We start from the raw sequence: 24,033 nt of genomic DNA on the forward strand, positions 1-24,033 counted from the left end.
GGCGCTCGGAGCTGTACGTTTCATTTGGTGTCGGTTTATACCCCCCGCCCGGCGACATGAGAGCAGATTTTAACCAGCGTAGAAAATCCAGGGGGACGGTTATTGCTCTGGGCTTTTAATGAAACTTCCTCTAGCGCTGTTTGCCTGGGGGAGTGGGGGGGGGTTTCCACCCACCCACGCCAGGGGGCGAATGACCGATTGTAAATGACCTGCCCCCTGCTTCTATGATGTTTTTTTTGTCAAGTTTGACTTCCCTGCAGGGAGGGAGAAATACTGTACCTTTGTGAGGAAAATAAACGTTTTAGTAATTTTCATCAAGGTGCGTTTGTGTCTGTGAGAATCGAGCAGGGTGTGGGGTGGGCAAACCGCTGCAGGTGCTAGAACCCAGGAGTTCTGGCTCTCAGCCCCCCTTTAACCACTAACCCCCACTCCCTTCTCAGAGCTGGGGAAAGAACCCAGGAATCCTAGCTCCCAGCCCCGCCTGTTCTAACCCACCAGCCTCCACTCCCCTCCCAGAGCCGGGGAGAGAACCCAGGGGTCCTGGCTCTCAGTGACCCTGCTGTGTGTCAGGAATGAGTTCTGTGCCTATAGCCTCTCATGCCTGCTCTCCCTGCCTCAGTTTCCCCAGGGGGTAACAGCAGGAGCCTTCTTCTCTGTCCCCTTTCTGCAGCGGGGGCTGAAAGGGGCCTCAGACCTTTGAAAGAGAAGGACTCAGCCGGCTGCGTCAGCCGGGAATTGAACCCAGGACAACGGCTCGGAAGGCAGCTCTGCTCACGGCTGGCGGGTGGTGGGCGCTGGGCTGGGGGTGAACACTGAATCCGGGGGAGGGGACAAGCTGGTTCTGGGCAGGGGGTGGTTTTGAACCCCCTGTCCCCGGAGCCTTAAACTGCTCGGCGGTGCTCCTGTGGTGGCAGGCTTGATAGAAGGGGGACGTGGGGCTGAGAGATTGTGCAGAGTGGGGGGCAGGGGAAAGGGGGGGGTGTCTTTCCAGACACCAAAAAAACCCTCAGGACTCCTGGGTTCTTGCCCTACCTCTGGGAGAGAAGTGGGGTCTAGTGGGTAGAGGGAGGAGGCAGGACTCCTGGGTTCTGTCCCTAGTGCTGGGTGGGGAGTAGGGCCTAGTGGGTTGGAACTGGGACTCCTGGGTTTTGTGCCTATCTTGGAGGCTTTGGGGGAAGTGCCTGTGTTGTGTTGTGCCTCAGTTTCCCCATTTGGTAACTGAGGCGGAGGCAGAGTGCGGGCAGGGCCTGGCACAAGCAGGGCCCGGTTCCGCACGAGCCCTCTAGGATCCCACCCATCCTTGAACAGTCTTCGAGGGAAAGAAGACACGATTCCCCGCAGATTTCACTCCATCACCCCGAGAGGTGGCTGCATCTCGGCGCCGGGCGAGGGGTCCCCGTGTAACCAGCTGCCCCGCCCCAGAGATGGGCACATCTCAGTGCAGGGCGAGGGGTCCCCGTGTAACCAGCCGCCCCGCCCCAGAGATGGGCACATCTCAGTGCAGGGCGAGGGGTCCCCGTGTAACCAGCCGCCCCGTCCCACAGGTTCCCACATGTTTGCTTCATGCAGCTATAGCAGAAAGTGGAGGTGAGCTGGGTTTATACCAGTGGGGCGTATGTGTGCTCTTGGGGGGTACACTGAGGTCTCCCAGGGGGGCCACGCCAATGCCTTGGTTTCCAGCAGGCCAGTGGAGTCAGGCTGCATTCAAATTTCCAACCTTGACCTGTTAACGCTGCTCGGCGTCCGCCCCCCAATCAAGATTTCTATGGCCTGGGTGTTATTTCCTACTGCATCGGTCACGCTTGGGGGTTGATGGTGGGTTTGGGGTGTAATTTGGGGGCGCAGAAGCCAAATCAGCCTCCCGCCAAGAGGATGGTGGCCAGGGCAGGGCCAGAGGTGCCGGTTTATATGGGTCGAGAATCTGGAGTGGGCAGAACCAGATGTGGCTCCAGATTTGCTTCGCACCTTTGGAGCCGGTGTCAGGCCCCGACGCAGGAAGCTGCCGCTAGTGGTAGCGTGGCCGAGCGGTCTAAGGCGCTGGATTTAGGCTCCAGTCTCTCCGGAGACGTGGGTTCGAATCCCACCGCTGCCAGACGAAGGTTTTCTTTCGGAGAGTTTTAGCGCCGCCCCGTGCACGAAGTCGGGGGGTGGGGGCGGGAGCCCGTCGCTCCTCCCAGGAAAGGGATTTTAGCTGTAGCTCCCCCTCCCGGGCGCCGCGTCGGTGGCGTGGTGGGCAGCGGAGCTGGTTTCCAAGTAACAGACCCCGGTTCGGTTCCCGCCCCGACCAACTTGTTTCTTTACAGATTATTTTAACCCCTTCACCACCATAGGATCCTTCCCCCCCCATGGGTCAATCCCTGCCCTCCCCCCCAGCTCTACCGGTGCCCCTCACTCCCGACCCGCAGCCCCCTGCATATGGGGACTGAGGCCAAATTCTAGGAGGTCTCCGGCCAGAGGCATCCGGAGTGGCCCGGCTGACAAGCCTCCCCTAGCCCCCCGGGGGACGCCAGATGTTGCGGGGGAGGGAAGTGGGGCGGGCGCTCCGTGCAGATGCAGAAGTCTCGGGGGGGGGGGTCGTCTTGGCATGTGGGGGGCAGGGAGGGGTCAACCAGCTGCTTAGCTGGGGCCGATCTGAGTCCTGGAGCTGTTCCCCACACCGGCCACCAGGGGGCAACAGAGACCGGCTGGTGCGTTGCGGGGGGCTGGGAGCCAGGACTTCTGGGTTCTCTCCCTGGCTCTGGGAGAGGAGTGGGGGGCTGGGTTAGGGGTTGCCAGCCCCCTGCCACTCGGAGGATTTCGTTCTTATGGCCAGGCCGGTGCGGAGCTGCTGTGCGTGTCGGGGCAGAGCGACCCACCTGGGCCGGCTCCTCTGTCTGCTTGTCACACACACCCTGATGCCTTGCTCGCACACCCAGAGATGGCTCGCACAAACTCTCACACATGCATACGTTGACACAGAGTGTTACACTGACAGTGCTAATGACACACTGTCTCTCACACAGACAGAAACACACTGACACACACACCCTGCTCTCTCTCGCTCTCTCTCTCACACACATACCGACAGAAACACACACTCACACATTGACACACACACAGAAACACACACTGACACACACAAACACACACTGACTGACACAGAAACACACTGAGACACACTGACTCACACACACTGACAGACACAAACACACACACAAAGACACACTGACTGACACTCTCACACACACAGAAACACACACTGACTGACACTCTATCACACACACTGACACACACAAACACACACACTGACACAAACACACACAGACTGACTGACACACACATACTGTCTCTCTCTCTCTCTCACACACACACACACACGCACACACACTGACAATCACACACACACACACACACTGTCTCTCGCTCACACACACACACACACACACACACACGGTCTCTCTCATTCTCTCTTTCGCTCCCCCCCCCCCCCCGCCTGTTTCCTGTCCCTGGCGCCCGGCCCCGCACGGACCCGCCCCGATGCCCCGGCCCGGCCCCGGAGCGAGGGGCGGCGGGTCCATGGGGCGCAGGCGGCGGCGGGCGCGGGCCGGGCGAGCGCTGGGGCTGGCGGGGGCCGCGCTGGGAATAGCCGGGCTGGGGCTGGGGCTGGTGCTGGCGGCCTGGGCCTGGGCCCGGAGCCCCCCGAGGGTGAGTGACCGGGACCCCCAGCGCCCCCAGCCTGGGACCCCCCCGCGGCCCCCCAGCTTGGGACCCCCCCGCAACCTCTCCTCGGGCCCCGAGCGGCCCTAGCCTGGGATCCCCCCGCGCCCCCTCCTCGGGCCCCGAGCGGCCCTAGCCTGGGACCCCCCGCGGCCCCCCAGCTTGGGACCCCCCCGCAACCCCTCCTCGGGCCCCGAGCGGCCCTAGCCTGGGACCCCCCGCAACCCCTCCTCGGGCCCCGAGCGCCCCCAGCCTGGGACCCCCCCGCGGCCCCCCAGCTTGGGACCCCCCCGCAACCCCTCCTCGGGCCCCGAGCGGCCCTAGCCTGGGACCCCCCCGCAACCCCTCCTCGGGCCCCGAGCGGCCCTAGCCTGGGACCCCCCCCGCAACCCCTCCTCGGGCCCCGAGCGGCCCTAGCCTGCGACCCCCCCGCAACCCCTCCTCGGGCCCCGAGCGCCCCCAGCCTGCGACCCCCCCGCAACCCCTCCTCGGGCCCCGAGCGGCCCTAGCCTGGGACCCCCCGCGGCCCCCCAGCTTGGGATCCCCCCGCAACTCCTCCTCGGGCCCCGAGCGCCCCCAGCCTGCGACCCCCCGCACCCCCCCGCGCCCTCCGCGGCCCCCCAGCCTGGGACCCCTCCGCGCCCCCTCCCCCCGCCCCCAGCCTAGGATCCCCTGCTCCCCCTTCCCGCGCCCCAAGCCTGGGACCCCGCAGCAGTTCCCCTCCTCCGCGCCCTCCCGCGACCCCCCAGCCGCTCCTCCCAGTGACCTCTGCCCTCCCCGCGCCCCAGCCAGGGCCCCCCCCAGCGCCCCCCCTCAACCCCCCAGCGCCCTCCACGCCCCGAGCCGCCGACCCCCCCCCCACGCTACCCCCCACCAGGGATTGAGTGACCGGGACCCCGGCGTTCGCCCCCCCCCCCCGCGCAGGGCGGGGGTCCGGCGACGGGAGGACGTGGTGGGGGAGGGGAAACCAACACGGTTACACAACGCCTCCCCCCCCCCCCCGCTACACACACACACACCACACCGCCACACAACCCCCCCAACACATCGCCAAACAGCCCCCCGCTATACACACACACACCACCACACAACCCCCCCCACAGCTACACAACCTCCCCCAACACATCGCCAAACAGCCCCCCCCCCGCTATACACACACACACCGCCACACAGCCTGCCCCCCACGGCTACACAACCCCCCCAACACACATCGCCAACCCCCCCATGCTATACACACGCACACCGCCACACAGCCTGCCCCCCACGGCTACACAACCCCCCAACACACATCGCCAACCCCCCCATGCTATACACACGCACACCGCCACACAGCCTGCCCCCCACGGCTACACAACCCTCCAAACAACCACCCCCCCGGAACCGCTACACACACACACACAGCCCCCTCCCCCATAGCTACACACACATTGCTCTGCAAACACACACACCACACCGCTACACACACAGAGTCCCCCACATGGCTACACACACCCGCTACACACACACACACACACACACATACACACTGCTGTGCAAACACACACCCACTACACACACCCACTGTTCTGCAAATACACACCCCGCTACATAAGCACACACTGCTTTACAAACATACACACAGTACACACACACACTGCTCTGGAAACACACACCCGCTATACACACACACACACACACACACACACACACAGCTTTGAAAATACACACACTGACACATACACACACTGCTCTGGAAACACACACCCCGCCACATACACACACTGCTCTACAAACACACCCCACTACACACACATACACTGCTCTACAAACACACACACACACACACACTACACATATACACACATAGTCACTGCTCTCCAACCCCCGCTACACACACACACACACTGCTCTACAAACACACACACACTACACACACACACACTGCTGTGCAAACACCCCACAGCTACACACACTGCTCTGCAAACACACACCTCCTACACACACACACACACACACACACTGCTCTGCACATGCATACCCCATTACACACTCACAGACTGCTCTGCAATCACTCTCCTGCCACACACACACACACACAGAGAGCTCTCTACAAACACACACACACACAGAAACACTGCTCTGCAAACACAAACCCCGCACCCCACCCCACCACATACACACACTGCTCTACAAACATACGCCACTACACACACAGACACACACACTGCTCTAGAAACACACACACTATACACACACTGCTGTGCAAACACATACACTGCTACACACACAGACACATTGCTCTGCAGACACACAACCCGCTACACACACACACACACTGCTGTGCAAACACACACACTGCTACACATACACACACACATACACACACTGCTCTGCAAACAGACCCACTACACACACACTGCTCCGCAAATACACACAAAATACACACACACACACACTGGTCTGCAAACACACACACTGCACACACTACTGTGCAAACACACACCACCACATACACACACTGCTCTACAAACACACAGACACACACTATTCTGCAAACACACACACTACACAAACACACTACTGTGAATACACACACACCACCACATACACACACTGCTTTACAAACACACAAACACTGCTCTGCAAACACCCACCCCTACACAAACACACACACTGCTCTTCAAACACACTCCTGCTACACATACACACATGGCTAGACAATCCCGCCCCACCGCCAAACAACAGCCCTCACACACAGCTACACCCCCCCAACCCACACACCTACAGCCCCTCACACCACCTAACAACTTCCGTCCCCACACCGCTAAACACACACAGCCCCCACTACCACTAAATGCACACCCCTGCTACACCCCCCCACACCACTAAACACACACACTGCTCTGCAATCACACACCCTGCTACCCACCCACAAACACTACCCTGCTAACACACACCTGCTACACACACAAATTGCTCCGCAAGCACACACCCCACTATGCTCTCACACTGCTCTGCACACACCTGCTACATACACGAACACACACAGAGCTTTGCAAACACCCCCTGCCACACACACACACTGCTCTGCAAATACACACACTGCTACACACACACACACACTACACTCACACATGCACTGCTCTGGAAACACCCCCCTGCTACACACGCACATACTGATACACACACACTGCTCTGCCAACACACCCCACTATACACACCCACCCACACTTATTATGCAAGCACATAACATTCTAACATACAACACTGTCCAAACACACCCACATCTCCTTCTGTGCCTTGATCTGATGTGTGATCTCCCCGCCCCACCCGCTGGCTGCAGCCATGGGTGCTTTCTCCTCCAGGATGGAAGGGTCTGTGCGTGCCCCCCCCCCCCCGTGCCTCAGTTTCCCCATGTGTTGGGTTGCGGGAGGCTGTTGCCTCTCTGGCCATGGGGACAGGGTGGGACGGCAGCGGGTCCAGACCTTGAGATGCCCAGGAGACACCGCCCTGAATCTAGGCTGGGTTATAGGGCAATGGGGCCAGCCCTGCCTGCCAGGGGAGATCGCCCCCGCCCCGCTCCCTGCCCCACAGTGCCCCCTAGCGCCGCCCTGGGGTCAGCCCTTCTTGCCAGGGGAGAGCGCCTCCTGCTGAGCCCCCTGCTTCACTCCCACAGCGCCCCCTAGCGTTGGTCTGACTCCATCTGTGTCTTTCTGTCACCAGGAGCTGCCGGAGGAGATGCCGGGTGCGCTGGAGCTGGTATGTCTGGGGTGCCAGTTCGCCCCCCTCCACCCCACACCAGCTCCCTTCCCTCTGGGGTCGGTTTTCTCCTTTCCCTGACAAGTCGTTTTTGTTCCCTTTTGCTTTTTCCTTCCGTCTTTCTTCTCCTTCTCTCTCTTAATTTCTCCTGCTCTTTTCCTTTCATCCTTTAGTTTCTCGTTCCTCCTTTTCTTTCCATTTTCCTCTCTCCATTCTTTCTTCCTCTCATCCCTTTGCTCTCTGGTTTTCTCTGCCCGTCTTCCGTTCCTCTTTCCCCTCAGCCCTGTGATGTTCCTTCTCCTTTCCCTTCTCTTTCATCTGTTCAGCCTTCTTCATTCGTTCCTCTGCTTTTCTTTCCTTCTCTCCTTTGTTCAGTTCTTCATTCATTTCTCATTCCTCCCGTTCGCCTTCCCGTCTCTTCTCCTTTTCTTTTTCATTCTCTTGTTTTTTTCTTTTGTTTGTGCTTTCTTTTTGTTTCTCCCTTCAGCCTTTTCATTCTTCTTTCCACTGATTCTGGGTTCTGCTTTCCTCCATCATAGACTTTTTCATTCTTCCTTTCTCCTCTCGTTTTTCTCCATTCCTCCTACATTTTTCCCCTGAGATCTCATATCTGCAACTAGCCGTCCGCATGGAAAGATACGCCAGCAAGTGGGCTGGTGGGGCCCAGACGAAGGAGGACCTGATTAAACTGCTGGTACTGGAGCAACTGTATGAGCGGTGCCCATCCGACCTGAGGCTGTGGTTGGTGGACAGAAAGCCAGAGAACCCGCGACACGCCGGGCAGCTGGCTGATGAGTTTGTAAAGAGCCGGTCAGGGGGTGGCAGGGAGGAGCCCCAAAGGAACAGGCCCGCCGCGATGCAGAGAGAGAGTCACCCTGGGACCTCCCAAAGGGGGAATATGGGGAATCCCCTCCCACGGGGAATGCCCAGCGTCAGGGACAACCGACCGGCTCGAGGGGACCCACAGGACATGAGCTGCTATTACTGCGGCCGAAGAGGCCACGTTCGGGCCCAGTGCCCCAAGCTCAAGGACAGACTGAGCAGACCGAACCCGCATAGGATTAACTTGGTAGAGGCCCAGACGGACGAGGGGCAGGCTTCTCACGCAAGAGGGGCTGGCAGCTTATCAACTGCTCAAGAGAGAGAAGGGCCCCAGGCCAGCTCCTCTAGGGGGCTGGATGCCCCAGACTCAGGGTTTTTGGTTTATACGGTGGGCGCGGGGCTGTCCCTCCGGAGAGAGTACCTTGTTCCCCTGGAGGTGGATGGGAGGAAGGTCAATGGATACTGGGATACGGGCGCAGAGGTGACGCTGGCCCGGCCCGAGGTGGTGGCCCCAGATCAGGTGGTGCCCAACTCCTACCTGACCCTGACGGGGGTGGGCGGAACACCAGTCAAAGTGCCCGTGGCAAGGGTACACCTGAAGTGGGGGGCCAAGGAGGGCCCCAAGGATGTGGGGGTACACCCGTATTTGCCCACTGAGGTATTGATGGGGGGGGACCTGGAGAACTGGCCAGACAACCCCCAAAAGGCACTGGTTGTGACCCGCAGTCAGAGCCGGCGAGGGGCACTGCGCCCTGGCCTTGGGGGGGGTGCCTTGCCTGAGGCGCAGGACCCTAACCTGGTGGGGAGGGAACGCCCAGGGACACGGCTCAGGGAGGCTGCAGCTTCAGACCCAGCGGGCGAGAAAGAGCAGGTGGCCATCCCTGTCCCCGCTGCTGAGTTCCAGGCCGAGTTACAGAGAGATCCCTCCTTGCGGAAGATAAGGGACCTGGCCGACCTCAATGCGGTACAGACCATGGGACGAGGTGGCCGGAAAAGGTTCCTGTGGGAGAAGGGGTTCCTGTACCGAGAATGGGCTCCCCCAGGGAAAATGGAGTCAGGGGGGATCAGGAGGCAGCTGGTGGTACCCCAGAAGTATCGCCGCCAGCTGCTGTGCCGGGCCCATGACATTCCCCTCTCAGGGCACCAGGGAACCTGGCGTACCCAGCAGAGGCTGCTACGGAGCTTTTACTGGCCTGGGGTCTTTGTTACTGTCCGACAGTACTGCGGATCCTGTGACCCCTGTCAGAGGGGGAGGAAGGCCTGGGACAAGGGGGAAACAGCTTTAGGACCCTTGCCCAGCATAGAGGAGCCTTTCCAGAGGGTGGCCAAGGTTAAAAGGGCGGCTCTAAACCAAGGGAGCCCAAAGCACAGACCTCCAGACTGGAGCGCTGGGAGAAGACCACAGCCCAGTTGGAACCCCAGAGGTATGGGGGTGGGAAAAGGGCACAGGCCGTATAAACCTTCCCACATGCGAACTGCGAGTGCCATCAAGCACCCCCAACCTAAGGGGGAGCGTGAAACTGGAGGGGCCTGGTGTAATTCTCACCAAGGAATGGGAGGGATGCGGGGGCATCCATGGGAACGGGGGTAGGTTCGAACTTCCCCGGGTCACTGGCTAAAGGGACCCCGCTCAGTTCGGTCTCGAAGGGGGGAGAGATGTGACGAACTGGGACTGTTCTTGCTGGGGTGTGTGAATGCTGACAGGGAAGTGTGATTAGGATGGTCTGCATTGGGGGATGGGAGTCGGCCCGAGGGAACATACCTGAGCTTGTAACATGAGAACCCAGGAGGGGGTTGGAGGTCAGGTGACTCCGGGGCCCGGGAAACTGAACAAAGGCTGTGGGAGGGGTCGCTGAAAGCAGAGTGCTGGAAGCAGGCTGGAGAGATGGCTGGGAGGCAGAGATGGCTCTGACCCCCCAAGGGGGGTGGGCTGGCATGCCCTGGGACCCCAAGCTGGACCTAACTGAGGGGGGCCCTGTTGTCTGTGCCTGCAAGACCTGTCTTGGACTGTATTCCTGTCATCCAAATAAACCTTCTGCTTTACTGGCTGGCTGAGAGTCATGGTGAATCGCAGGGCGCCGGGGGTGCAGGGCCCTGAGTCCCCTAATACTCCGTGACAGGGGGGCTGCAGGGGGGCTGTGTGTGTGTCATTTACACACCCCCATTAACCCTTTCCTCACTCAACTGTCCCCCACCCAGCTGGTGCCCCCTGTTGGCCGCAGCCCCCAGGGCTGGTTCCTGCAACACCTGGACCAAGAGGAAGCACCGCGGGAGAGGAGATCGGGTGAGTGAACCCCCAGCATTGTCCTCAACCCGGCAAAGGGGGGTCTGGCAGCCCGGACTCCTGGGTTCCCTCCCCACCATGGGGGGGTTAGAGCAAGGGGGGCTGGGAGCCAGGACTCCTGGGTTCTCTCCCCGGTTTTGGGAGGGGAGTGGGGGCTGGTGGGTTAGAGCAGGGAGGGCTGGGAACCAGAACTCCTGGGTTCTCCCCGGGCTCTGGAATGGGAGCAGGGGCTGGTGGGTTAGAGCAGGGGAGGCTGGGAGCCAGGACTCCTGGGTTCTCTCCCTGGCTCTGGGAGGGAAGTGGGGGCTGGTAGGTCAGAGCAAGGGCGGGTGGATTCTGTGGTTGTCTGCATATGCATCTCCATGTAATGCTGCCCCCTAGTGGCAGCTCACCATATAGCGCCCGTGTGTGTCATGAGACCCATATGGCATAAAGGTAAGTGCGATTCTCCCTGCTTGTATTCGGCAGTGTCCAGGGGGAAGAGGCCTCGCTCAAAACCTGTTGCTGCGCACTATAAAGGTGAGAGACCTGGGAGGCATCTGGTCGGGTTGAGATTGGGAGGTGGTGGATTTAAAAAATATATATACACATATTTGGAGCTGGCTTGTTGCTGGTTAAGTCATTGTGGCTTTGAGCCCCCCCTGCTCTAACCACCAGCCCCCATTTCCCTCCCAGAGCCGGGGAGAGATCCCAGGAGTCCTGGTTCCCAGCGCCCCCTGCTCTAACCCACCAGCCCCCACTCCCCTCCCAGAGCCGGGGAGAGAACCCAGGAGTCCTGGCTCCCAGCCCTCCCTGCTCTAACCCACCAGCCCCCACTCCCCTCCCAGAGCCGGGGAGAGAACCCAGGAGTCCTGGCTCCCAGCCCTCCCTGCTCTAACCCACCAGCCCCCACTCCCCTCCCAGAGCCGGGGAGAGAACCCAGGAGTCCTGGCTCCCAGTGCCCCCAGTGTAATAACGGTTCGTGTTGCTCTCTGTTTCAGTGCAATTGCCAAAGGACCCAGCTGGGATCAATTCAGGTAATTCTAGGAGGGGCTGTGTGAAGCCCACGATTCCACGAGGTGGCTGGGAGCCAGGACTCCTGGGTTCTCTCCCCGGCTCTGGGAGGGGAGTGGGGGCTGGTGGGTCAGAGCAGGGGGGGCTGGGAGCCAGGATTCCTGGGTTCTCTCCCTGGCTCTGGGAGGGGAGTGGGGGCTGGTTGTTAGAGCAGGGGGGGCTGGGAGCTTTCAGTCTAGCTACGCTTTCCCTGCCACCGCGTTAGGGGTGGGGAGCCTGGTACCTGTACAAACATCCCTCCCCAGCCTGAGCGCCCTGCAGTTCCGAGGGCAGCCAGCAGGGGGCAGCCTCACACCCTGAGGATAATACATCGGGGGCAGTTTATTATAAACCGGGAATGGGGGCAGAGAAGGTGGGAGTGGGGCTGGGGGAGCCAGGCAGAGGGGTGGGCCAGTGCAGCCCTCAGTCTTGAGTGTGGCTGGGGGGGAATCTAATGTGTAATACACCTGCCCCCCCCTTCTGTGCCTCCCCCTCCCCCACCATGCCAGGGCCTGACGGGACCATCCGGGGCTGGGAGGAGACGCTCAATGCCACGAAACCCTTGAACTACAATCCGGCCAGCGGGGAATTTGACGTCCTCCGGAAGGGCCTGTACTACCTGTACTGCCAGGTGAGGGGCAGCCAGACACCTGGGTTCTCTCCCCGGCTCTGGGAGGGGAGTGGGGGCTGGTGGGTTACAGCAGAGGGGGCTGGGAGCCAGGACTCCTGGGTTCTCTCCCTGGCTCTGGAAGGGGAGTGGGAGCTGGTGGTTAGAGCAGGGGGGGTTGGGGCCTGGACTCCTGGGTTCTATTGACCCCCTCTGCCCCCGGCAGGTGCATTTCAACGAGGGGCGGACAGTGTACATCAAGCTGGACGTGGTGGTGGACGGGGTGCTGGCCCTGCGGTGCCTGGAGCAGTTTCCCCCGACCAGCGCCGGCCCGCAGGACCCCGAGCTGCATGTCTGCCAGGTCTCCGGGCTCCTGCTCCTCCAGCCGCACTCAGTCCTTCGCCTCCGCACCATCCGCGACGTGAGGCTCAAGGCTGAGCCCTATCTCACCTTCTTCGGCCTCTTCCAGGTGCACTGAGCCCGGGGCGGCGGGGCAGGACTCCTGGGTTCCCTGGGAGAGCAGTGCTGTTGAGTGGCCGGAGCAGGACGGGGCTGGGAGCCAGGACTCCTGGGTTCTATCCCCAGCTCTGGGAGGAGAGTGGAGTCCAGTGGTTAGAGCGGGGGGGGGGGGGGGGGGCTGGGAGCCAGGACTCCTGGGTTCTCTCCCTGGGTCTTGTAGGGGAGTGGGGGCTGGTGGGTTAGAGCAGGGGGGGCTGGGAGCCAGGACTCCTGGGTTCTCTCCCTGGCTCTTCCTGTCCCCAATGCTCAGGGTGGGGATAAAACACCCAACCAAAGCCCTGACCCCCACAGCAGGGGAAAGTGGCACATGGGGGGGGGGGGGCGCAGTGCCCCTTGTTGCCACCAGGGGGCACACGGCTGCTCTCGGCTGGCTGGCCTGCCTGCCTCGCCCACCACTCGACAGCAGTGGCGGCCAATAGCACGCCGGGACCACCGATGCCTGATTGGCTGCACCATGGGTGGGCGGGGCACACACACACCGGTGCCCGTGCGGGGTGGGGCCGGGACTCACGGGACACAGAGTATTTTATACCAGAAACAATTATTAAAAGGAGAATTAAAATGCCGTGGCCTCATCTGTGGCGAATTGCTTGACCTGGGTTCTCTGGGAGGGGAGTGGAGGCTAGTGGTTAGAGCAGGGGGGGCTGGGAGCCAGGACTCCTGGGTTCTCTCCCTAGATCTATATGCGGGCAAGGGTGTTTCGCATAGGAGAAGAAGTGGACGGTCCCACTGAGGTTTATTCTTCGGCACCCACCCATTTATTTTACCACGAACGCCCAACACCGGCCCACCTCCCTGGCCATGGCAGAGACTGACAGCCGCAGCTGTCTTCCTGGCTCAGAAATCCCCAGGCCTGCTTCTCCAGCCGGTCCTGTGCCCCAAGGAGCTCTGTCTCTTGACTTCCTCTCCGGGTGACCCGCCCCGCCTGCCTCTCTGGCTTTCTGTGCCTCCATCGTTTTCTGTTTCTCACACACAGCGGCGATCCGTCGATCCCTCAGCCCATGCCCTTACCCCTCAGTCCCAGGGAAACCCCTCCATCCGCAGGGCTTAGCACCTTGGGCGGTGGCTTTCCGTGGTTTCATCTCTCGCTACACACATGGTGCACTTAGTTGCTCCTTCTGCTGAGCCAGATCGGTCCGCGCAGCCGGGGCCGTCTGTCGAGCAAAACAGCCGTGAACCGGTTTGTCACGGGGTGCGAGAAGGGGAGCGGAGTCCTGGGCAGCTAGACGCATTACCAGCTGCCAAAAAGGGGCAGCTTATAAAGGCGGAGACGGCTGCTGGTAGACGGCGCCCGGAGGGAGGCCAAATTCCAGGCGACAGGTGCTGGCAGAACAGGAAGCCAGGGGCCGAGGGAGGAGGCGGCTGGCCCCAGAGAAACAGGTGTGAGTTTTCTTTTGAAAGTCTTCATGCAGGGCTTAATAGACCAGAGGCCATACGAGGGAGGGAGGGGTGCTGTTTTGAGGAAACTGAGGCAGGCCTCAATAGAATCACGCTCAGCCAGGTGCCCTGGTGAACGCTGCTTATTCATTGGATCACATGATACTGTGGGGAGAAAGGGGAGGGGTTACACCTTGCATATGTCTACCCCCGACCTTGAGACGGCCAACCCTCCCCACGGCCCCCTCCATCCATCATGACGTACACCACCTAGCTACCCGCCCTGCTGTCCCAGGCCTCCGCTCCCTGCCCCCTCTTGGTCCAGACCTGCAGCCCCCCGCCCCTGCTAGCCCAGCCCCGCCAGGGCCCCTTGATCCTGCCCCCTGGGGTGAAGGCCACCAGGCCTCGATCGATGGCTTTCCCAGAGCCGGCGGCTGCGTGGGTGGCTGGGTCAGGCCTGCAGTAGCTTATCTTGTGTTCGCACTCACCAGAACAAACTGATGATCAAACACTTCAATTCCTGAGAAAGCCTGAACGCGGGTTATCTCAACCGCTGCCCCGCCCCAGAGGTGGCCGCATATCAGCGCTGGGTGAGGAAGCCCTGGATAACCAGCCGCTCCGCCCCAGAGGTGGCTGCATCTCAGCACCGGGTGAGGGGTCCCTGGGTAACCAGCCGCCCTGCCCCAGAGGTGGCCGCATCTCAGCGCCGGGCAAGGGGTCCCTGGGTACCCAACCTGGCAACTGCTTTAGGCTCAAAAGGCACAAGGGGACTATTGGTTGGGAGGGGGCTGCAGGCAGATGTGGGATAGGCAGTAGCCCAGTGTGAGGGAGGGGAGTGGGGTCAGGTGGGTTAGAGCAGGGGGGCTGGGAGCCAGGACTCCTGGGTTCTCTCCCTGGCTCTGGGAGGGGAGTGGGGTCAGGTGGGTTAGAGCAGGGGGGTTGGGAGCCAGGACTCCTGGGTTCTCTCCCTGGCTCTGGGAGGAGAGTGGGGGCTGGTGGGTTAGAGCAGGGGGGGCTGGGAGCCAGGACTGCTGGGTTATAGTCTATTCAGGGGGGCAGGGAAGTTTCCCAGCTTTTGCTAACACCCTGGGACCTGAGTGCATTCATCCTTCCTATGCAAATACGAATGAAGCCAAGCATTTGGGTGGGGGGAGATAGAAATCAGGGGGTGACTTTGAGTTCTGGAGGTCTGAGGCAAGAAGGGGGAGCAGGATATTTGCAGAAGAATTCAGGGGGTCCCTGGAAAATTCAGGGTGAGCTCAGAGACTTGGGGGTGCCCTCCACAGAGGGGGTAAAGGTTGGGGGAGAGATTTGGGGTGCAGAGACTTGTGGGTGACCTCCCCACGGGAGGAAGGTTTCAGGGGCAGAGATTTTGTGGACTTCCCAAGAGAGGGACTTTAGGGGGGATTTTTCAGGAGAGGGGAAAGATTTGGGGGGGACCTCAGGGAACCCACAGAGATCTGAAACAGGGGGACCCCCACCCATTCGCCATTGTGGGGAGGCTAACGGTCCCGGCCAGCTGGCAGACGGATACAGCTGGCAAGGCCCCGGGCACCCGGCAGTTTCCTCCCCACACGCCCTCTTCCCCACGTCCCCTTACGCAAGACCCAGACGCCAGCGCCCGCCACTAGCCGGCCACATCCTGGGGCTCGCCGGCCACCCCCTGGAACCTGCAAAGGGGCCCCCACCAGATCCCAGCTGCACCCCCTAGGCCAACCCAGGCCTCACTGGGCTCCGGAGAGGTTGGGGGAGGAGTGAGCAGGGGGATTTTCGGGGGGGTGGCTTTGAGAACAGGCTGGGAGAGATTTTGGAGGTGTCCAGGCAGGAATTTGGGGGAGCAGCTAGGGAGGGGGAGGAGAGGCTCTGGGAATGGGATGTGTGGGGGTGTCAGGGAGGGATTGGAAGGGGATTTGGGGGCACAGCTAGGGAGGGGGAGGGGGCTCTGGGTGTGAGATTTTTGGGGGTATCGAGGAGGGATTTGTGGGCACAGCTAGGGAGGGGGTGGAGGGCTCTGGAAGGGGGATTTGGGGGTATCTGGGCAGGAATTTGGGGGAGCAGCTACCAAGGGGGGGCTCCGGGAGTGGGCTTGGGGGGCATCAGGTGGGGGAAAAGCCAGGGGGGAGGTGACGCTCCCCAGCCCTCATGGCCGAGGCCCCGGGGCGCCAGGCTCTGGGGGGGCTGTGGCTGGGGGGGGGCGCGGCCCTGGGGGTGCTGGCATGTGTCATCGCCCTTATGGCCCAGCAGGCCCACCTGGGAGCCCTGCGGGGGGAACTGACCCAGCTCCGGGGGGAGCTGGCGGCTGCCAGGAGGGGAGAGACCAGGCCCCCTGGAGAGATGCAGGTGAGACCCCCCAAAACTGATCCACATGAGCGGCTGGTGGGTTAGAGCAGAGGGAGCTGGGAGCCAGGACTCCTGGGTTCTCTCCCCAGCTCTGGCAAGGGAGTGGGGGCTGGTGGGTTAGAGCTGGGGTGGCTGGGAGCCAGGACTCCTGGGTTCTCTCCCCGGCTCTGGGAAGGGAGTGGGGGCTGGTGGGTTAGAGCTGGGGGGGGCTGGGAGCCAGGACTCCTGGGTTCTCTAAGCGGCTCTGGGAGGGGAAGGAGGTGCAGGGGGCAGGTGAAACTTACCGGGGAAGATCGGAGGTGCTGCTTTGCTCTCGCTTCCCCCTTGTCCTCCACGGGGCAGCAGCCGGGAGGGAGGAGACCCCTGAAGGGTTAAAGATTAAGCTGCCCCCCCGCATCGGGGCTGGGGGGAGCCGCGAACATAAACCTGGCACCGACCTTCAGCGTTCGGCGAGGAGGCGGAAACAGCCCGCCTCCCTGGGAAAACCCCACATGGCAGAAAGGAATGTGCAGAGCGACCCAATTACTGCCGGCGCTGGGAGTGGAGTGGGGCCTAGTGGTTAGAGGGGGGGGGGAGGAGCTGGGAGCCAAGACTCCTGGGTTCTCTCCCCGGCGCTGGGAGGGGAGTGGGGGCTGGTGGGTTAGAGCAGGGGGGGCTGGGAGCCAGGACTCTTGGGTTCTCTCATCAGCTCTGGGAGGGGAGTGGGGACTAGTGGTTAGAGCCGGGGGGGGGGGGCGGGGAGCTCGGAGCCAGAACTCCTGGGTTCTCTCCCCGGCTCTGGGAGGGGAGTGGGGGCTGGTGGGTTAGAGCAGGGGGGGCTGGGAGCCAGGACTCCTGGGTTCTCTCCCCGGCTCTGGGAGGGGAGTGGGGGCTGGTGGTTAGAGCCGGGGGGGTGGCGGGGAGCTCGGAGCCAGAACTCCTGGGTTCTCTCCCCGGCTCCGGGAGGGGAGTGGGGTTTGGCGCCAGGGGATCTCTTCCAGGGTTAACCCTCGCCTGTCTGCTCTTGGTTCAGGGGCCCGGGGAGCTGGAGCCCCCCCTGGCTGCGGGGGTCCAGGCCCCCATGGTTTGGCGAAGGGGGAAAAGGGGCTCTGAGGGGAAGTCAAGGCAGCAGGACCAGCGGCACCAACACAGTGAGTGGCTGGGGATGAAGTGGAAGTGACAAGTGGCTGCAGCTGATAATGGGTGTCCCACCCTTGGGTGGGGGTGGGGAACGGGGCCTGTCCCCTCTAGGGGGCGCAGGCTCCCATCCGGCCCCAGGGCGGGGGCTGGCTGTGGGTGGTGTGTGTGGTGGGGGAACGGGATATTGAGAAATGAAAGTAGAAAGTGACAAACTCAGCAGGGGAAAGGCCAGCTGCGGATACCAGGTGCCTCCCCGGGTGAATCCGGAGTCACTCCTGATTGCAGTGCGGTGAGGCCTAGATTCCATTTCCAATTTTTGCCTCCCAGGTTGTCACACAGTTTGGGGGAGTCAGGGCCCTGCACCCCTCTTCCTGGGATTCACCGTGACTCTCAGCCAGCCAGTAAACAGAGGTTTATTGGACAGTAGGAACACAGTCTGTAGGTACAACCAGAACCCCTCAGTCAAGTTCTTCTGGGAGGTTCAGGGAGCTTAAACCCCAGCTTGGGGTTCCCTGCGTTGCACCTCCCAGCCCCAAACTGAAACTAAAAACTCCTCCAGCAGCTCTCTTCCCTCTCCCCCAGCTCCTCCTCTCCTTTGTCCAGTCTCCGGGGCAGAAGGTGTCACTTCTCCCACCCCCCCTCCTGGCTCAGGTTACAGCTCAGGGATCTTCCTTCAAGGGAAGCCCCCCACCCCCAATGTAACCCCCCTGCAACATTCCCAGTCAAATCCGCCCTGCTCCCTGCTCCGTCACATCTCTCCCCCCTTCGAGACTGAACTGAGCGGGGTCACTCTGACCAGTGACCTGGGGAAGTTCAGGGCTCCCTCTCCGGGACAATGCGTCCGCTATCAGGTTGTCACGTCCCTTCACATGGACCACGTCCATGTCCTCATCCTGCAGGAGCAGGCTCCATCTCAGGAGCTTGGCGTTGGCTCCTTTCATCTGGTGCAGCCAGGTCAGGGGAGAGTGGTCGGTGTGCACGGTGAAGTGTCGCCCAAAGAGAGATGGCTCTAGTTTCTTGAGGGCCCACACCATGGCCAGGCATTCCTTCTCGATGGCCGCGTAGGAGCCTGTCTGCAGTGTCAACCCTGTGCATCTCGCAGGCATTCTCAAAGGCCGTCAGGAAGGTATCCATGTCCTCCCCCTCCTTACCCTGGGCCAGCAAGCACTTATCAAAGCTCTTTGCAGTCTTGGGTCCCCCCTCGCTCGCCGCAGCCGGGGCCCCACTGCTCCTCAGCCTGGCCAGTTCCAGCTCCTGCTGACGTTGGTTCTCCTTCTACGCCAGCCTACGCTGACTCTGTTTTTCCTTCTCTTCCCGCTGCTTTTCCCGTTCTTCCCGCTCCTCCTTCAGTTCTTGCTTCCTTAACTCAAGCTCTTCCCGTGTCATCTCCCATTCATATTCCAGCCGCATCCGCTCCCGGGACGGGGAGCTCCGCCGGGACGATCCCCTGCTGGCTGCCAGGGTCAGGGTGCCCTCGGTATTCGCTGGGCTTCCCCCAACCCCTCCCCTAGGTATAGCTAGACAGGGTCTCAGGATGTCCTCGACAGCAGTCTGACCCCTCCCAGCCATGTCAGGCCCCGGGGCCCACGCTGCATCCGCCGGGCGGCTTCTCTTAGGGACAGGGCTCGGTTCATCCAAGCGATCCCTCTCCTCCAGCTGGGCAATGAGCTGTTCTTTGGTGGACCTCCCCATGCGCAGCCGCCTCTGCCTGCACAGCTCCACCAGGTCACTCTTGAGGCGTTTAGCATACATCCTCCTGCTGGCCACTCGCCGGTCTGTGCTCTCCGCTTTCCACCGTTCCAGGGGGACCCCTAGTGTGCCAGCCCTTCTTCAGGTCACCACCTCTCTGCCAGGGTCGAGCTGCAGACTCCTCCGCCCCTGGGACCGCTCGCTGCGATCCCCCGGGGGACCCTGTTACTGCAACAGTCCTTCTCTCTGGTCACACACTCCCAGGGGTCAATCACCCCCTGAACCGTCTCTCTCTGACTCTTCAGCCCACCTGGTCCCCGTCAATCCCCCTTCGTTTTACTGCTCCCCAGTCACTTACTGCAGGACGCGCCGTCCACGGGGTGCAGTACATCCCACCGCTGCCACCAGTTGTCACAGAGTTTGGGGGAGTCAGGACCCTGCACCCCCAGCTTCCTGCGATTCACCATGACTCTCAGCCAGCCAGTAAAATGAAAGGTTTATTGGACAGTAGGAACACAGTCTGAAACAGAGCTTCTAGGTACAACCAGGACCCCTCAGTCAAGTCCTTCTGGGGGGTTCAGGGAGCTTACACCCCAGCTTGGGGTTCCCTACATTGCACCACCCAGCACTATACTGAAACTAAAAACTCCTCCAGCAGCTCTCTTCCCCCCTCCCGCTGCTCCTCCTCTCCTTTGTTCAGTCTCCCGGACAGAAGGTGTCACTTCTCCCACCCACCCCCTCCTGTCTCAGGTTACAGCTCAGGTAGCTTCCTTCAAGGGAAGCCCCCCACCCCCAATGTAACCCCCCTGCAACATTGCCAGGTCAAATCCGCCCGCTCCCTGCCCCGCTCCCTGCCCCGTCACACAGGTCAGTTTCTGGTAATAGCTGTTGCCCCGGCGCCCCCCGCAGTGAATCACCCCGTTGAGCTGATGTCAGGAGTGGGATCGATCGCTGATTATCTCCATTAACCCACCTGTCTTTTGCGGTGTGGGGGGAGATGCTCCGGGGTTGGCCCCTGGGGTGGAGACCTCGGGCTCTGACCCTGGTGCAGGCAGCAGTTCTGGGGAGATCACACAAGCCCTTAAGTTCACACCGCTTGGTGGCAACGGTGGGATCGCAGTGCCGCTTGATAGGGCTGTTAAAGTTCCCAGTGGCGCCGAGATCCAGGCTCTGGCAGCCATGGGGCAAAGGGGCGCAGGGGTGAGGAGAGGGAAACTGGCAAGTCACTGTCTCTGTCTTTCCACCTGACTCCTAGGGAAACGCTCGGTTCTGCACCTGGCCCCCAGCCATCGCTCCACCAACAGTAAGTCGTTGTCCCCACCCCCCACCCCAGCATTCCCCTTGCCTGTGTGACCCACACTGACCATCAGGACTCCTGGGGTCTCTCCCCTGTTCTGGGAGGGGAGTGGGGGCTGGTGGGTTAGAGCAGGGGGGCTGGGAGCCAGGACTCCTGGGTTCTCTCCCCAGCTCTGGGAGGGGAGTGGGGCCTAGTGGTTAGAGCGGGGGGGGTGGGAGCCAGGACTCCTGGGTTCTCTCCCCGGCTCTGGGAGGGGAGTGGGGGCTGGTGGTTAGAGCAGGGGGGGCTGGGAGCCAGGGGGTCCTAACAGCCCCCCATCACCCCCACAGATGAGGGGGACATGACTGAGATCTGGTGGCAGCCTTTCCTGCAGCAGGGCCCAGCGCTGGAAGTGAGTGGTCCGGACGTGGCCGTGAAGCAGACGGGATTGTACCTCGTCTACAGCCAGGTAAGGGCCAGTCCCCGCCCTGGGGCCAGGTGGGAGTCGGCGCCCCCTAGAGGGGACAGGCCCCAGCCCCGTTACCTGCCCCCCTGAGCCAGCCTGTCCCCACCCTGGGGCCAGATGGGAGCCAGCGCCCCCTAGAGGGGACAGGCCCCTGCCCCATTCCCTGCCCCACTGAGCCAGCCAGTCCCCGCCCTGGGGCTGGAGGGGAGCCGGCGCCCCCTAGAGGGGACAGGCCCCTGCCCCATTTCCCGCTCCCCTGAGCCAGCCAGTCCCTGCCCTGGGGCTGGAGGGGAGCCGGCGCCCCCTAGAGGGGACAGGCCCCTGCCCCATTCCCCGCCCCCCTGAGCCAGCCAGTCCCCGCCCTGGGGCTGGAGGGGAGCCGGCGCCCCCTAGAGGGGACGGGCCCCGGGACCCCCAGTCCAACCCTCAGCCCCTCTCCCCTGCCGCCGCCCCAGGTGCTGTTCCACGACCCCACGTTCACCATGGGACAGGTGCTGTGGCGGGCGTCGGCCGGGGGGCCAGGGCAGATCCTGCTGCGGTGTGTCCAGAGCATGCCCCGTGAGCCAGAGCAGGCTTACAACAGCTGTTACAGTGGAGGTGAGCAGGGGGGGGGATGTTATAGCTACTCGGGGGGGAGACCACCCCAGGGGCAGGAATTTGCAGCCACTGGGGGGGCAGTTACAGGGAAGGGGGGGCAGCAGGGAGCTGTCCGGGCCCCCGCCCATGATGATGTGTCCCCCCCCCTCAGGCGTTTTCCAGCTGCAGCGTGGGGACCAGCTGAGTCTCCGGGTGCCCCGGGCCAACGCGTCGCTAGATCTCAGCCCGCATGGGACGTTCCTGGGCCTGGTCCGCCTGTAGAGGGCCGGCCACCCCCCCGCCCCCAGGAGAGGAAGGGACCCAGGCGTCCGGGGAGCTGCAGAGGGACTCGGCTAGAAAAGGGACCCAGGCGTCCGAGAAGCTGCAGAGGGAATCATCCGGAAGGGACCCAGGCATCCGGGGAGCTGCAGAGGGAATCGTCCAGAAGGGACCCAGGCGTCCGGGGAGCTGCAGAGGGAATCGTCCAGAAGGGACCCAGGCATCCGGGGAGCTGCAGAGGGAATCGTCCAGAAGGGACCCAGGCGTCCGGGGAGCTGCAGAGGGAATCGTCCAGAAGGGACCCAGGCGTCCGGGGAGCTGCAGAGGGAATCGTCCGGAAGGGACCCAGGGGATCTGCAGAGGGACCAGGCCAGAAGGGACCCAGGCATCCAAGGAGCTGCAGAGGGACTCAGCCGGATGGATCCCAGGGGACCTGCAGAGGAGAGCTGCAGAGGGACCTGGCCAGAAGGGACCCAGGTGCCCGGGAAAATCCCAGGGCTGTGATTTTGGGGTCTCATCATTGGGGCGGGTGCAGGACTCCACCCTGACCACCAGGGGGCACCCCCGAGGACAGCCTGAACCGAACCAAAACTTTGTGAAGGTGGCGAATGGGGCATGGTGAACAAACATGCCCAGGGGATGGGCGACTGGGAGCCTGGACTCCTGGGTTCTCTCTTCAGCTCTGAGTGGGGTCTAGTGGCTTGGAACAAGGGCAGGGGAGGAGCCAGGACTCCTGGGTTCTTATTTGGCTTTGTCCGAAGCCCGGCAGCGACAGGGATACAGACCACTCGGCCGGTCTGGGAGGAAGGGACCCAGGCATCCGGGGAGTTGCCAAGGAACTCAGCTGGCCTGGGAGGAGCCACAGGGGGGCGTTAAGAGGACACATCCCGTTTGTTACAGTCCCGGGTGGGAGCAGGGGAGTGGCGGGGGGCTGGGTTCGCCTGGGGGCTCTGCTGTGGGTTTGTTACCTGCTAATAAAAACTGATTCCACTTGCCAAACACCCCCCTCGTGCCCCCATCTGCTCGGACCCCAGCAGGTCCGTCACAAACACCTTCCGGCTTTGTCCTTACGGAGACCGGGCTGCGCCCCCCTGCCCGTGTCCCATTCCCTGCCCCGCCAGCTCCACCTGCCCCCCACTCAACCACCCTTCCCCCCAGCTCCATCTGCCCCCCTCCAACCAACCTACCCTCCCCGCTGGGCCCCCTCCCCTCCGACCTCCACCTGCCCCCCACTCAACCCCCCCTCCAACCAGCCACCCCTCCCCCCACCTCCACCTGCCCCCCACTCAACCCCCCCTCCAACCAGCCACCCCTCCCCCCACCTCCACCTGCCTCCCACTCAACCCCCCCAACCAGCCACCCCTCCCCCCACCTCCACCTGCCTCCCACTCAACCCCCACTCCAGCCAACCTCCCCCCCCACAGCTCCACCTACCCCCCCCACTTGTTCCCCCACCAGCCAACCTCCCCACCCCACTGACCCCCCAGCCAACCTCCACACCCCCTAGCTCTACCTGCCCCCCCCACTCCAGCCAGCTGCCCCTCCCCCTACACCTCCCCCCACTCAACCCCCGCTCCAGCAGGCCGCCCCTCCCCCCCACCTGCCCCCACACAACTCCCCTCCAGCCAGCCGTCCCTCCCCACCACCTGCGCCCCACTCAACTCCCCCTCCAGCCAACCTCCCTTCCCCCCACAGCTCCACCTACCCCCCCACTTGTCCCACCAGCCAACCTCCCCACCCCACTGCCCCCCGCAGCCAACCTCCACACCCCCTAGCTCTACCTGCCCCCCCCACTCAACCCCCCCACCCAGCCAGCTTCCTGTCCTGGCTGGGCCCCCTCACGCCCCCCAGCTCCACCTACTAACCCCATGAGCCTCCCCTCCCAGGTGGGTCCCCCCTCGCCCCCAGACCCCCCCCATTCGACTCGTGCCTCATCCCCAGCCGAGACCTCCCCCTCGCCCCCTATCGAACCAGCCCCCTTCCCATCTCAGCCTCCCCCAGACTACAGCCAGGCCCCCACAACTGGGCCCTGCCCTCAGGCTCCAGTCAGCCCCCCAGCTGCCCCCCTCCAGCCCAGCCCCCCCCAGCTACCCCTGTCCAGCCCAGCCCCCCCCAGCAGAGGTCCTGGCCATCCCTGGGGGGGGGAGGGGTTGAGGCACCCAATATGTTCCAATCCCCCTCCATGGAGGGACCCATCGGTCTGTCACCTGGGG

The 24,033-nt window shown here is 62.5% G+C and overlaps 1 protein-coding gene and 1 non-coding gene across 2 annotated transcripts; both read left to right on the forward strand.

Moving 5' to 3' along the window:
* The first annotated feature begins 2,010 nt into the window (after window positions 1-2,010).
* On the forward strand, window positions 2,011-2,092 carry TRNAL-UAG (transfer RNA leucine (anticodon UAG)). The gene has a single exon. It is a non-coding gene; the product is annotated as a tRNA-Leu (tRNA).
* Window positions 2,093-3,530: 1,438 nt separating this feature from the next.
* On the forward strand, window positions 3,531-22,781 carry LOC128823343 (uncharacterized). The gene is made up of 14 exons (XM_054005584.1): window positions 3,531-3,684; window positions 7,399-7,434; window positions 10,456-10,540; window positions 11,009-11,059; window positions 11,521-11,556; window positions 12,082-12,203; window positions 12,406-12,648; window positions 13,843-14,018; window positions 16,799-16,973; window positions 17,428-17,545; window positions 20,479-20,526; window positions 20,850-20,968; window positions 21,421-21,562; window positions 21,714-22,781. Exons 1-14 carry the CDS (start codon window positions 3,556-3,558, stop codon window positions 21,821-21,823), a joined length of 1,590 nt encoding a protein of 529 aa, XP_053861559.1. The 5' UTR covers window positions 3,531-3,555; the 3' UTR covers window positions 21,824-22,781.
* Window positions 22,782-24,033: the final 1,252 nt, after the last annotated feature.

The sequence above is a fragment of the Malaclemys terrapin genome, chromosome 15, assembly GCF_027887155.1.
Source record: "Malaclemys terrapin pileata isolate rMalTer1 chromosome 15, rMalTer1.hap1, whole genome shotgun sequence".
Lineage (NCBI taxonomy): Eukaryota > Metazoa > Chordata > Testudines > Emydidae > Malaclemys > Malaclemys terrapin.

What these genes read in the sequence shown, in the direction of transcription:
- LOC128823343 (XM_054005584.1), top strand. Translation starts at nt 3,556, where the DNA reads ATGGGGCGCAGGCGGCGGCGGGCGCGGGCCGGGCGAGCGCTGGGGCTG. An exon ending in TGTTGCTGCGCACTATAAAG is followed by an intron (nt 11,060 to 11,520) that starts GTGAGAGACCTG and finishes TCTCTGTTTCAG; the next exon opens with TGCAATTGCCAAAGGACCCA. An exon ending in CCTTCTTCGGCCTCTTCCAG is followed by an intron (nt 12,649 to 13,842) that starts GTGCACTGAGCC and finishes CGGTCCGCGCAG; the next exon opens with CCGGGGCCGTCTGTCGAGCA.